Source organism: Nansenia antarctica, assembly GCF_963989245.1.
Source record: "Nansenia antarctica genome assembly, chromosome: 9".
Taxonomy (NCBI): domain Eukaryota; kingdom Metazoa; phylum Chordata; class Actinopteri; order Argentiniformes; family Microstomatidae; genus Nansenia; species Nansenia antarctica.
This window is the reverse complement of record NC_137679.1, coordinates 16,266,225-16,279,738: the sequence shown is the minus strand read 5'-3', so window position 1 is coordinate 16,279,738 and position 13,514 is coordinate 16,266,225. Positions and strand designations below refer to the sequence as shown.

The 13,514-nt window shown below is 44.8% G+C and overlaps 1 protein-coding gene across 1 annotated transcript in view; it reads left to right on the top strand.

The window, feature by feature from the left end:
• The window catches only part of LOC308165396 (voltage-dependent calcium channel subunit alpha-2/delta-1), a gene marked incomplete at both ends in the record, with an annotated part of 94,317 nt that overhangs the window by 57,655 nt on the left and 23,148 nt on the right, over positions 1 to 13,514 (top strand). Inside the window, 6 exon segments of the mRNA XM_080539552.1 lie at positions 84 to 153; positions 734 to 808; positions 2,322 to 2,384; positions 5,830 to 5,886; positions 6,722 to 6,793; positions 7,552 to 7,690. Coding sequence (XP_080395678.1) covers positions 84 to 153; positions 734 to 808; positions 2,322 to 2,384; positions 5,830 to 5,886; positions 6,722 to 6,793; positions 7,552 to 7,690 — 476 coding nt within the window.

The following is a 13,514-nucleotide window of genomic DNA, read 5'->3' as shown; positions in this document are numbered from 1 at the left end:
GATGTCTGTATTACCGGTGAGCCAGTCATAAAGTGTTTCCAGATGAACAGAACAGAACTCCCATTATTCTCCTCCTCTGACAGTCCTTCCCCATCACTGATATCATCAGAGAGCCAGCGATACTCTGGTCCCTCTTTAGTGATAACCTCACCCGTAGGTCTGGTGTCCTGTGGGATTCTCCCTGGTGTCTGTCTGAGATATTAGACATGATTATTTTTGTATTTTTACTGCTACGTACATCGCACCCTTGTCATTGTACTATTATTATTATTATTATTATTATTATTATTATTAGTAGTAGTAGTAGTAGTATTATTATTATTATTACTGCTGCTACTACTTACACTGCACTACTGTCAATGACTGTCAATTATTGTAGCTGCTACATATATTAGACTCCTGTCATTGTTTTTTTATTATGATTATGATTATTATTATTATTATTATTATTATTATTATGATTATGATTATGATTATTATTAATCGTATTATTATCCTTTATTTTATGTTTTTTTATTTATTATTATTATTATGTATTTATTTATTATTATTATTATTTTATTATTTTAGATTCTATTGTTGATTTGTTTGATAGTTGTTGAATGAGGGAGCTAAATTCCCCAAAAACATCTCTCTATCTCACTCTATCAATTACAGCTGTAAGCGATGTACGTGTTTTGCGATTTGCTGATCTCCAGTCCCACCCCTCCCTCTGTTGATCTCACTCCCTCAGATCGGCCCTAATGGATACTACTTCGCCATCGACCCCAACGGATACGTGTTGCTTCACCCCAACCTCCTGCCTAAGGTATCGTCTCGCACCCTGTCCACCCCAATCGCTTGTAATCACACCCACCCTTCATACCATTGTGTCTGGGAGTCTGGGAGTTTTTTGGCACCCATTTTTGTCTGTGTGTTGTTTTACAAACGTATAGCCATGGACTGTTTGCTTTGGATACTAGTACTGTAGACTGCCTGAAATCCAGTACATACGCTCGACCAGATGGTTTAGGCTCTTGTCAAATCCTTTCATATGGAGTTAGCTCATTAATCTTGGTGAAGCGTCCTTCCAGCGTTCATTAGCTAAAGAGTATTCTCTTTCATATCAACACACTCCGTATGTTAGCCAAAGGCCCCCTAGTCATTACCGGGTGAGAAGTCGTTGATGTGACTTGGCAGAGAACCGGCATATATTAGATGTTTTACAATGAAACAAAGGCAAGGCGATCTACCAGGGGAGGCTGGCGGAGGTGGAAATCAGAGGACGATGCTCTTGTTACGGGGGGGTGTGCAATGGCTTCCTTGGTGCAGAAGTGAGCTGTCGATCACCAAAAACAACCTCGCTTCATCAACACTGGATCACTCCCCACACATACACACACACACACACACACACACACACACACACACACACACACACCCCACCCCCAACCCCTTACCTCCCACCAGTTCCAGTATCTGACCCCATCATAACACACACTTCATATTTCAGAATTCAACACTGACCCTTGGTGCTGGTCTGATGACGGGGGGGGTGTTTGTATTGTATCCCCTACTTACATCATTGCTACCAGGAGCTGTTCATGTCTTCACCCCCTCTTATTATGTTCCTGTGGCCCCTCACAGATAAACGGAACAATATTTTTAGCCACCGGCGGGTATTAAAAATACAACCCGCTAGGAATGAACCACGACCCCCCAACCGTTAGGTGCTGACCCAGCCGTAGGTAAACCCAGCCCTAGACCTCCACCCCTCAGCCCCAGGCTGTGTATGGTTCTGACAGGCTGCAGTGTGGCCATGTGCTGCCCAGGCCTGAGCCTCCCTGCCTGGACTGGTTCTGCTCTGAGGGGACCTAAACCTAGACACACTCATGGGTTTCATCTCTACCTCCAGACTGGGCCACTTAACCCTGACCAGCGTGCTGTGCGGCGCACGTGTGTGTGTGTGTGTGTGTGTGTGTGTGTGTGTGTGTGTGTGTGTCTGTGTTTGCGTCTGTGTCTGTGTCTGTGTTTGTGAGTGTCTGTTTATCTGTGTGTGACTGTGTCGGTGTGTATCTCTGTGTGGGCCACCTAACACTGACCAACGCACTGTGTGACACACGTGTGTGTGTGTGTGTGTGTGTGTGTGTGTGTGTGTGTGTGTGTGTGTCTGTGTTTATCCGTGTGTGTCCCAGTGAGTTTGTGTGTGTGTGTGTATAAGCACAGTGCCTTTCAAAGAGAGGGAGAGCTCATTGAAAAGAAACATACAGAATGCCTGCCGCACCCAAACAGGGCTCCTCTCTCTCTCTCTCTCTCCCTCGTTGTGCTGTTATGCCTGTCAGAAACGGATCCGTAACCGCCGCCTCAGACTCCTCACCAACAAATATGCCGTCACTTTCCACGAGGTGAGACGAGAGTAGACGTGGTTCCCCTGAGTTGAGTTCCTCAAGCTCACCTGTGTACGAAGGTTCTCCTCCCGATCGATAGAATATTAGAATAGAATCCAATCATCCATAGTCATGTTTTGGATCACATCATTAGACGAGACTTAAGGGTACGTTATACATACATACATACATATATACTACATACATAAATATATACATACCTACCTACCTACATACATACATACATACATATACATACATACATACATACATACATAATGTACCTACCTACCTACCTACCTACATACATACATACATACATATACATACATATACATACATACATACATAATGTACCTACCTACCTACCTACCTACATACATACATACATACATACCTGTACATACATACATACATACATACATACATACATACATACATACATACATACATACATACATACATACATACATACATACATACATACATACATACATACATACATACATACATACATACATGCATACATACATACAGCAGCTCCGGTTCTGCAGTGTTCGTCAGGAGACGGACTTCAACCAACCGCAACACTGCCGATCGGACGGAGAACCTGCATATGATTGTGGACTCGAGGGACGGCCTTGGGTGAACCGCTGTAGAGCAGCCGTAGACGTAGTCATAGAGTCCTTTCAGGCAGTGGGCCTTCTATTTAGAATTATATATAATGTAGAAATAGACGTAGACATCGTAGACTCTACATGACTACTGTCTTTACGGACGGGAAGGTATAACAGTCCGTTCTGACCAGTAAACATGTCCAGTAAACTCTCAAGTGTACATAAACCCGCCCTGCAGTGATGGAATTTCCTCCCTTATCCTTTTAGAGCCATGAGTCATTGACAGTCCAGTGCTGTAGATAGATCTATAGAGTAGTACGCACTCTAGCAGTTAGCCCCCCGGTAGGCTCGTCGAGAGCAAAGTGCTTCACTCAATGTACGATATGTATTTATTTATTTATATTTCCCCTTTAACTGTTCAATGAGGTTTACTATAAGCCGGTTTGATTTGATGTTGTTGTGAAGATGTTATCGTAAGTGTCATGGGGGACAGGGGGGGGGGGGGGTGGGGTCCACAGGAAGGGAGAGATGCGCTCCGATAAGGCAGCGCTTTTCCTGTGATGGGCTACGGTCATTAGATGCTGTCTACGCAGCAGGGGGGACAGAGGGGGCAGAGAGCTGCCGGCTGTTTTAGCCTTTTCAACCGTCCCAGATCTGAAATAGATCCGGAATAGGTGAACTCCATGGCTCCTCTGACCAGTAGCTCTTCAATGGCTCCGAGTGGAACATTTCACCATATTCCCTATAACACCCGACGCAGATGATACCCTCTGAGAAAAAGGGGTTAGGAAGCAGGCTTTAAGGCAGATACATCGAAAAGGGAAAACAATATGAATAAGCCCCACTAAAACAAAACAAAATTTTCAAAGAATTGGAAGACTGGAGATGACGTAGTATTCCAAAGATGTTTATGATGATCTATCTGGCTGCCATTGTCATACAGTTATGTCTCCCATCACGATATTCAGATTTATCTTCTGTCTTCTATCGGATTACGGAGCTGAGAGCAGAAGGTCTCACAGTTCTCAATGGCATAATAAAATACATTTGGACACACACGCACACACACACAGGCATTGCAAACAAATCCAATAACCCTCCCAGTATGGTCCGGCGCAGCATTCCAGTGTTAATGTCTTTAGTTATTTCCCCCCGGACCTCCTGGGCTGTGTGTACAGGGTCTCATAATGCGGGTCCCGGCCTGTCAATCACTCTCTCAGCCGGGACTGACCCAGAAGAGGAACCACAGGAGTGTGTGAACACAGTGGGCGACCTCGGAGCCTTTGAACATCCCCCCCTCTTGTTTTTGTTTTCCTGCCTTGTTTCTGTTTCTGTCTGTGTTTGATTATGTATGTACAGAGAGTCCATTTCATATTCAAAATCGTCATAGCAATTGTCCCTCGTTACATTCAGAGATGGATGATTGTTGATCTCGCCAAACCCCGCCCTTCTTCTTCTCCCACTCACACAAAGTATTTTGTTCTTTCGCATTAGCTCGTTTGATCTCTCTCTCTCTTTCTCTCTCACCCTTGCTGTGTCATTCTCTTTTTTTGCTGAGCATCTTTTCTTCCGGATGTTTCTGTTGCTTACGCTGCATACCTTACTCATTTGTTTGTTTGTTTGTTTGTTTGCTTGTTTGTTTTTGTACCTTTCCATGCTGAGATGCTCCTCCTCCTCCTCCTCCTCTTCATCTGTGACATCACGCATTCTGCTCCTTCTTTCTTTTCGCCGACCGACCGATGTAAGCGGCTGACCTCACCACATTATCTATCGAACGGTTGTCCGTGCATATAGAACTGAGTCTCCTCCGAAGAGATCTGTTTTCTCTCTCTCTCTCTCTCTCTCTCTCTCTCTCTCTCTCTCTCTCTCTCTCTCTCTCTCTCTCTCTCTCTCTCTCATTCACTTTCTCGTCCTGTCATATCATCTTTTGTATGCCGCCTAATAAACTTCTCCAACGGTCTATTGGTCTAAAGGTAAAAAGGGGGAGGGGGGGGGTTTCTAGGGGCCGGCATATCAGATTCCATACTTTTCCTGGACCCTTTAATAGAGAAGTACCGTATTACTGCCACCACTTTATACCTCCATAAACCCACTGAAACGTATAGGGTTTTACAGAGAGGACATTAACAAGGTCTAATGTCAGTTTGTATCATGTTTGATACACACTGGGATCAGTGGAGGCTGGTGGAGGTAGACACCGGAGGGACGGGCTCATTGCAATGCATGGAACGGAATTAGGAACGGCACCATGACACCATTCCTCATTCCGTACCATGCCTTACAATGAGCCCGTCCTCTGATGTCCGCCTCCGCCAGCCTCCACTGGGCTGAGATACGGTACACAAACAGTTGTAAAATAGATGCCAGTGAGTCTGTCGTTAACTCGAGGAACCGTTTTGGACCTGACTGGCATGGGTCCTGCTGAACAGAACCCGGTCTCTGTGTCTTCGTAGTAAGTCCAACTATGGACTGTTTCCCCCTGTTACGGAGGCTGGTTAGAGAGCAGTGTTTTGTTTCTCTGGCTCTGTGCCAATGGTGAGAACCCATTACTTAAAAAACACATACACGGTAACACAGTCTGCTGCGTTTCATTACCTTTTACTGGAACAACTCAACAGGCTTCAGAGGGCTTGATATGAAGGTGACTGATATATGAGATCATACCGTAGTAGACGAGGAGCGCTATAATAACCCTACAGTGTTCCACTAGTTAGTTCTGATTTATTCCCGTTCTTTCGTAACGGAATGATTCATATCCATATGTTGATATCTCTGTGTGGATGTGCATGTGTACAGTATCCCCCTGACTAAACTTAATCCCCTTCCTTCAGAACCCTAAATTCCAGGAGCCTGTCACGTTAGACTTCCTGGATGCTGAGCTGGAGAATGACATGAAAGTGGAGGTACATTATACACACACACACACACACACACACACACACACACACACACACAGGTGTTGGCTGTCTCCTTGCTCCTCGTAAAGCCTTCTTGTTCAGTCTGTGTGTGTGATTTACTCACTGTCTCTGACAGGAAATGGGAGCAAATGTTTAGGGGGGGCAGAGGATACTCGATGTAACATACCAGCACTTTACCTCTGCCTCTCTCTCACTCTCTCTCTCTCACTCTCTCTCTCTCTCTCACTCACTCTCTTACTCTCTCGCTCTCTCTCTCTCTCTCTCACTCTCACTCTCTTACTCTCTCGCTCTTTCTCTCTCACTCTCTCTCTCTCTCTTTCTCTCTCACTCTCTCTCTCTCTCTCTCTTTCTCTCTTGCTCTCTCTCTCACTCTCTCTCTCTTTCTCTCTCACTCTCTCGCTCGCTCTCTCTCTCTCACTCTCGCTCTCTCTCTCTCTCTGCACTTCTCTTCTCCCTGCAGAGTGGTGTGAGCTGCATAGCCTATGTATATGTACAACCAATCTAGGTGTTATCCTTTTTTTTCACGCTCCCTCTGGTGTGCAGATGTGAAGTGTTCTTGGTTGTTAGCGGGAGAACAGAGAGATCAACACCCTGTAATGACAAAACACCCCTTCTCCTGACTGACACTGATATCACCGACCTGTCGTTTTACATTTGGAGTTGTGTTTTTAACTCCCTCTCTCTCTCTCTCTCTCTCTCTCTCTCTCTCTCTCTCTCTCTCTCTCTCTCTCTCTCTCTCTCTCTCTCTCTCTCTCTCTCTCTCTCTCTCTCTAACCACCCCCCCCCCCCGCTTCCCCTGTTCCTTCCTCTGTGTGTGTAGATCAGGAGAATGATGATAGATGGGGACTCCGGTGAGCAGTCTCTTGAGACTCTGGTGAAAACCCAGGATGAGGTGAGAGAGGCAACAAACATCCCACCACACCAGGGGAGGCTGCCGGAGGTAGACATCGGAGGACAGGCTCATTGTAAAAAGAAAAACATGGTTGATACCATTCCTCATTTCATTCCACGCATTACAATGAGCCCGTCCTCTGATTCCCTCCTCCACCAGCCTCCCCTGCACCACACCACGCCTACAAGAAAACTGAACTCTAGTGGACATCTAGAGAGAATCTAGTGGACATCTAGAGAGAATCTAGTGGACATCTAGTGAGAATCTAGTGGACATCTAGAGAGAATCTAGTGGACATCTAGGGAGAATCTAGTGGACATCTAGAGAGAATCCAGTGAGAATCTAGTGGACATCTAGAGAGAATCTAGTGAGAATCTAGTGGACATCTAGTGAGAATCTAGTGAGAATCTAGTGAGAATCTAGTGAGAATCTAGTGGACATCTAGTGAGAATCTAGTGAGAATCTAGTGAGAATCTAGTGGACGTCTAGTGAGAATCTAGTGGATATCTAGTGGACATATAATGGACAACTATTGAGAATCTAGTGGACAACTATTGAGAATCTAGTCGACGTCAAGTGGACATCTAGTGAGAATCTAGTGAAAATCTAGTGAACATCTTCCTGTCAAGCAAAGACAATCTGAAACTGTATCTCCAATCGAGCCCCTGCCACGGTGTCAGAATGATTTCATTATTAGTCATTCGTAGAAACGTTCCAAATCGGTCAAATGGCACGATGCTTCTGTGTTTCCCTGACAGCGGTACATAGACAGAGGTTTCAGGACGTACACCTGGGCGCGCGTCAATGGAACAGACTACAGCTTGGCCCTGGTCCTGCCTAAGTACAGCGAACACTTCATCCAGGCCAAACTGGGAGACACCATCAAACAAGCCATGTGTGAGTGCACAGTCATCCTCATCACATCACCCTGGTCACAAGGCCGTACCGAACGCACCAATCAGGTCTCTTGTCACAGATGCACTCTTAACATACACACCCAATCGGATCTCCCTTTATAAATGTACTCTTACCGAACCCACCGATCGAGTCTCCCTTTACAGATACACTCTTAACAAACCCACCAATCGGATCTCTAGATTGTTGGGAGCCCCTGATGGCTTCCTGCTGCCGATTCACTCTTATTGGCTGTAGCCTTTGCCCTCTGAGGGAACGACTCCCACGTCTTTAGAGGGGTTCCTCCCTAGTGGACCGGGCTGTCAGATCAGAGGGTCTAACTGGTCATGTTCCAACATCCAACCACACCCTGCCTTTTGATCCTAACCCTTCTCCCTTCTCCCCCCCCTCCTCCTTTCTCCCCTCCTCCTCCTGGTCCTCCTCCTCCTCTATCCGTCTTACAATGTCTGTCTCTCTCTTTCTCTTTATCCTTCCCTTTTTCCTCAGTTTGCGCGCCCCACCCCTCTCCGCAGTGTTTCACTCCTCCTCCTCCTTTCTCTCTCTCTCTCTCTCTCTCTCTCTCTCTCTCTCTCTCTCTCTCTCTCTCTCTCTCTCTCTCTCTCTCTCTCTCTCTCCCTCAGAGTCACAGAGTAGGGAAGAATGTTCCACCACACAGCCTGACTCTTCTCTGGGGCTTTTCTCTATGGACTGTAAATCTGTCTACACCTCTGTATATCTCCCTCTCTCTCTCCTCTCCCTTCTTTTCCCCCTCCATCCCGTTTTTGTTATTTTCTCTTGGTCTATTTTCTCCCCCCCCCCACCCCCACCCCCACCGCCTCCGTCCTCTCCTTCTCTCCCGACTACGATATGGACACCAGCTATTTTGTCTGTACGTGAATTACACAGTTTGAAACAGCAGAGATTATAGGAGGTTGTACGGCTGCTAATTGTCGCTCACGACATGAGTCATGTACATCTGTCTGTGTGTGTAAAGTAAAGTATTGTCAGTACTAGAAGCCTTATGTAAACCAGGTCGCAAAAAGCCAGCGTGGCTCATAGGGCAGGAGTCTGCAGATCTCCTTTTTCGTAGGAAATTCACCTCTGCAAACCCACACAAAAACCCACACTCATCTGTGTACTTTGCTCCATACTTACGTACTCTCTCTTGATAACCAATATCCCCTCTGTCCTCTCCTCTCTCTCTCTCTCTTCCCCCTGTCTCTCGGATTTTTACAGCATCGTGGGGCAAGTACTCTGTGTATTCTTTGGTTTTACCCCTCTGTCTTATGTGATGTCTTATATAGCATGGTCATGTACTGTTTGCATGATGATGATGATGATGATGATGATGATGATGATGTATGTGACATGTCAGTTCATTTCAGACTTAGAGAAGAGCTTGTTAAATAGTATGGACGGATGGATGGATGGATGCATTTATGGCCGATTGATGTTAAGAAATGCGTGGGTTAGATGTGGATATGGAAGGATGGTTTTATGGGGCAATAGATGGATGACTTAAAGAGACGCACGGTCGATGTGGATATGGGTGGATGGATGGATGGACGGACGGATGGATGGATGGATGGATGGATGGATGGATGGATGGGTGGGGTGATGGATAGATGCATGAACATACAGCGACAGTGCGGTAGATAAAGGAATCGATATACAGCTTTGATGCAGAGCCATGAACCATAAAAGTATGATGGAGCTGTTATCTCAGCAGATGATGCATTGAGTGAGTGTTCTGAAGAGATGTCTCCCTCTCTGCTTGGCTTCCACGGTGCCATAAAGACTATGTCATAAAGACTATGACAGAACATCATAGAGACTGTCAGAACTTTTACAGGCTCGTCAAAGAGAGAAACACAATCTGCCACATAATGTAGTGGTCCACTAACAAGAGACTCCACAGCTCTCTACAGAGTCGTGTCAGGTACTACACTGGAAGTAAAGTTTCTCTAAAGTCTTTCTAAAGTTTCTCTGAAGAACCCCCCCCGACTGTAATATTAATAATAACAATAACATTAACAATACTACTACTACTACTACTACTACTACTACTACTACTACTACTACTACTACTACTACTACTACTACTACTACTACTACTACTACTACTACTACTACTACTACTACTACTACTACTACTACTACTACTACTACTACTACTACTACTACTACTACTACTACTAATAATAATAATAATAATAATAATAGTAATACTACTAATAATAATAATAATAATAATAATAATAATACTACTACTAATAATAATAATAATAATAATAATAATAATAATAATAAAGTAGCACGTTTTTAAAACAGTATTACAAATGTGCAGGTAAAACAGATGCAAATGCAAAGAAAAAAGATAGGTAGAAAACAGTCAAGCACAACACATTATAAAGAACAAGCAAGCAAGCGTCAATGAAACATGAAAGAAACTATAAAGCTAGTTCTATAAAGTTACTCTATAAAAACTGAAGAGATTTCAAAAGAAGCTAACTCGCTAGCCTAACCAGTCTTGCTAGCCTCATATCCTCAGGCAGGTCTATACTGGACCTCCTGGTGGGCCTAGGGCGACTCCCTGGAAGTGGTTCTGGGTCTCTACACCCCTCACAGTGGTTCTGGGTCTCTACACCCCTCACAGTGGTCCTGGGTCTCTACACCCCTCACAGTGGTCCTGGGTCTCTACACCCCTCACAGTGGTCCTGGGTCTCTACACCCCTCACAGCGGTTTGGGGTGTTTACGCCCCCTGAGAGTGTTAGATGGAGGTCAACTCATGCAGAAATGAGCCCAAAATGTTCAGTGTATACCAACCCAGTTAGGCAGTGACTTAGAGAGTGGGGGGGTTAGGTAGAGGAGGGGGGGGGGGGGGTTAGTCAGTAACACAGTTAGGCAGTGACTTAGAGAGTGGGGGGGTTAGGTAGAGGAGGCGGGGGGGGGGGGTTAGTCAGTAACACAGTTAGGCAGTAACACAGTTAGGCAGTGACACAGTTAGGCAGTGACACAGTTAGGCAGTAACACAGTTAGGCAGTGACACAGTTAGGCAGTAACACAGTTAGGCAGTGACACAGTTAGGCAGTGACACAGTTAGGCAGTGACACAGTTAGGCAGTGACACAGTTAGGCAGTGACACAGTTAGGCAGTAACACAGTTAGGCAGTGACACAGTTAGGCAGTAACACAGTTAGGCAGTGACACAGTTAGGCAGTGACACAGTTAGGCAGTGACACAGTTAGGCAGTGACTTAGAGAGTGGGGGGGTTAGGCAGTAACACAGTTAGGCAGTAACACAGTTAGGCAGTAACACAGTTAGGCAGTGACACAGTTAGGCAGTAACACAGTTAGGCAGTAACACAGTTAGGCAGTAACACAGTTAGGCAGTGACACAGTTAGGCAGTAACACAGTTAGGCAGTGACACAGTTAGGCAGTGACACAGAGAGTGGGGGGGGTTAGGCAGTAACACAGTTAGGCAGTGACTTAGAGAGTGGGGGGGTTAGGCAATAACACAGAGCGTGAGGAAACTGACACTGATACCACAAGAAAGCAGCATAAAGTGAGAAAATTGACGAGAGAAAACTGAGAGAAATCGACAGATGTGTGGCATGCAAATAAAGAGAGAGAGAGAGAGAGAGAGAGAGAGAGAGAGAGAGAGAGAGAGAGAGAGAGAGAGAGAGAGATGGGGCTGCAGTCATAAAGAGAGGGGATAATAGGTAGACCATCTGTGGATAGAGAGCATCCCCATCCCAGTCTTTTGGAGAGAAGGACACACATCATCTGTCTGTCATGTTTTATAAGGCTTGACACTCTTCTGATGATGTACCAGATAATCATGACCCCCCTCTCTGATAGAGGGCAGGCCGTGATAGGTTCCGCAGACCGCTCCGTTTTTCTTCACGACGTCTTCTTTATAGAGACACAGTTATGGACGCGGATTGATGGTTTTTACGAGTAGCGTTCCAGTACGAATGAACAGAATGAAATCCAAAACCGATGCACGTCAAATATGATCGAAGAGAGGAGTGAATGTCTACCCTGTTATCAAACTGTACTGTAACGCTTCCCTTGCATGTCTGTTTTGCATGCCTGTATGTTTCACGTCTGATGTTGCTGGTGGAGACAGTATTTGTAGTTTTCTACAAGGATGCGATGGTCATTTTGAGTGGATAAAAGAACTAAATTTTACGCCCGAAATCTAGGTGTAATTGCAGTATACAGAGTAGATTGTCCAACAAAGACACTTAGATTTAGATTTAGTAATCTAAAAATTCATTAGACCCCTATACTTTCTTTTATTACATTTTATGTTTCTTTTTATTTTACTACTCGATCTTTTCAGTTTGTAAAGCATCTTTGAGTGTCTAGAAAAGCGCTATATAAGTCTAATGTATTATTATTATTATTATTATTATTATTATTAATATTACATTTCAGTGTTTCCTTTCTTTTCTTGACTTCATGATTTACTGGGACATGGTTTTAAACCGATGCATTTGGAGAGGACTTGTGTGTCAACTGTAAAGCCGATGGATTTGCTCTTTCGCTTTCTCACAATCCCTCTTCCTCTCCTCTTTCCCTTCTCTCTCTCACTACGGGGTCACCACAGGGGATAAGGGCAAGTATTCCTGTCTCTTGTTCTCTTTACCTACTTGTTCCATAGTACATAGTACCTTCATCTCTCTATCAGCCACACTCTCTCTCTACCTCCACCCAGCACCTCATACCAACAATGTGTGTGTGTGTGTGTGTGTGTGTGTGTGTGTGTGTGTGTGTGCGTGCGAGTGTGTGTGTGTGTGTGTGTGTGTGTGTGTGTGTGTGCGTGCGTGCGTGCGTGCGTGCATGATTGAGTGGAGGTGTCTCCATGTGAAGTGTCCACCACCACGTGTCCATGCCTGTGGCCCCTTCAGCAGTCAGGCTGTGGTTGAGTTGATGCAGGCCTCTGACTGTGTCAAAGGCTTGTCAACACCCGTCCACATAGACAGGCTGTCAGTGGGCCTAAGTGAGAGCCAGTTGAAGGATGGCCGTGTCCTGGAGATAAGGGTTGACACTGAGGATCAGCAGGGAGGTTGAAGGAAAAGACACTCTTGGTAGCATGACTCCAATGGACCTATCGCTAAGCCACGCCCCCTTTGAAAACTCGGACAAACAAACAACGCTTCACTGACAGTGACTGACTGACTGACCACTGACCGACCGTGACTGAATGACATTCAATGACTTACAATGGCGGGAGTTGGCAAATTTCTGATTTCTGATTTACCACAGCAAGTAATAAAAAAAAAGTTTTTTAAAGATGACAAGAATATTTAGTCTAGAAGCTTTTCACCATCAGATATTAGCAGTAACGTGCAGTGAGGTCATTGGCTGGGTAGGCAGTGAGCTATTACAAAAAAATCATGCGATTAACGCAGCAGCCAGACTTCAAATGGCATAGCGCATACTATAAAGGCAATCAATAGCCCTTATATCTTTTAACGCAGGCTCAAAACTCACTTCTTCAAGAAGTAGGCCTACTACCAGAATCCTCCCTGTTAAGCACCTATTGTATTGTTAGTTTGCTATTCTTCTCTATGCTATTGCTATATTGCTATACTGTATTTTTAGTTTGCTATTCTTCATTTTGCCTTAAAAAAGCAGTACACTCCTACGTTAAATGCAATTATTGTAAGTCGCTTTGAATAAAAGCGTCGGCTAAATGACTAATGTAATGTAGGCTAATATACTATACTATAAAGTCAATCACATAGCCTAAGCCCATATATACTATACTATCAAATAGCTGGTCAAAAATGTCATGTATTGTTATCTCATAACTACA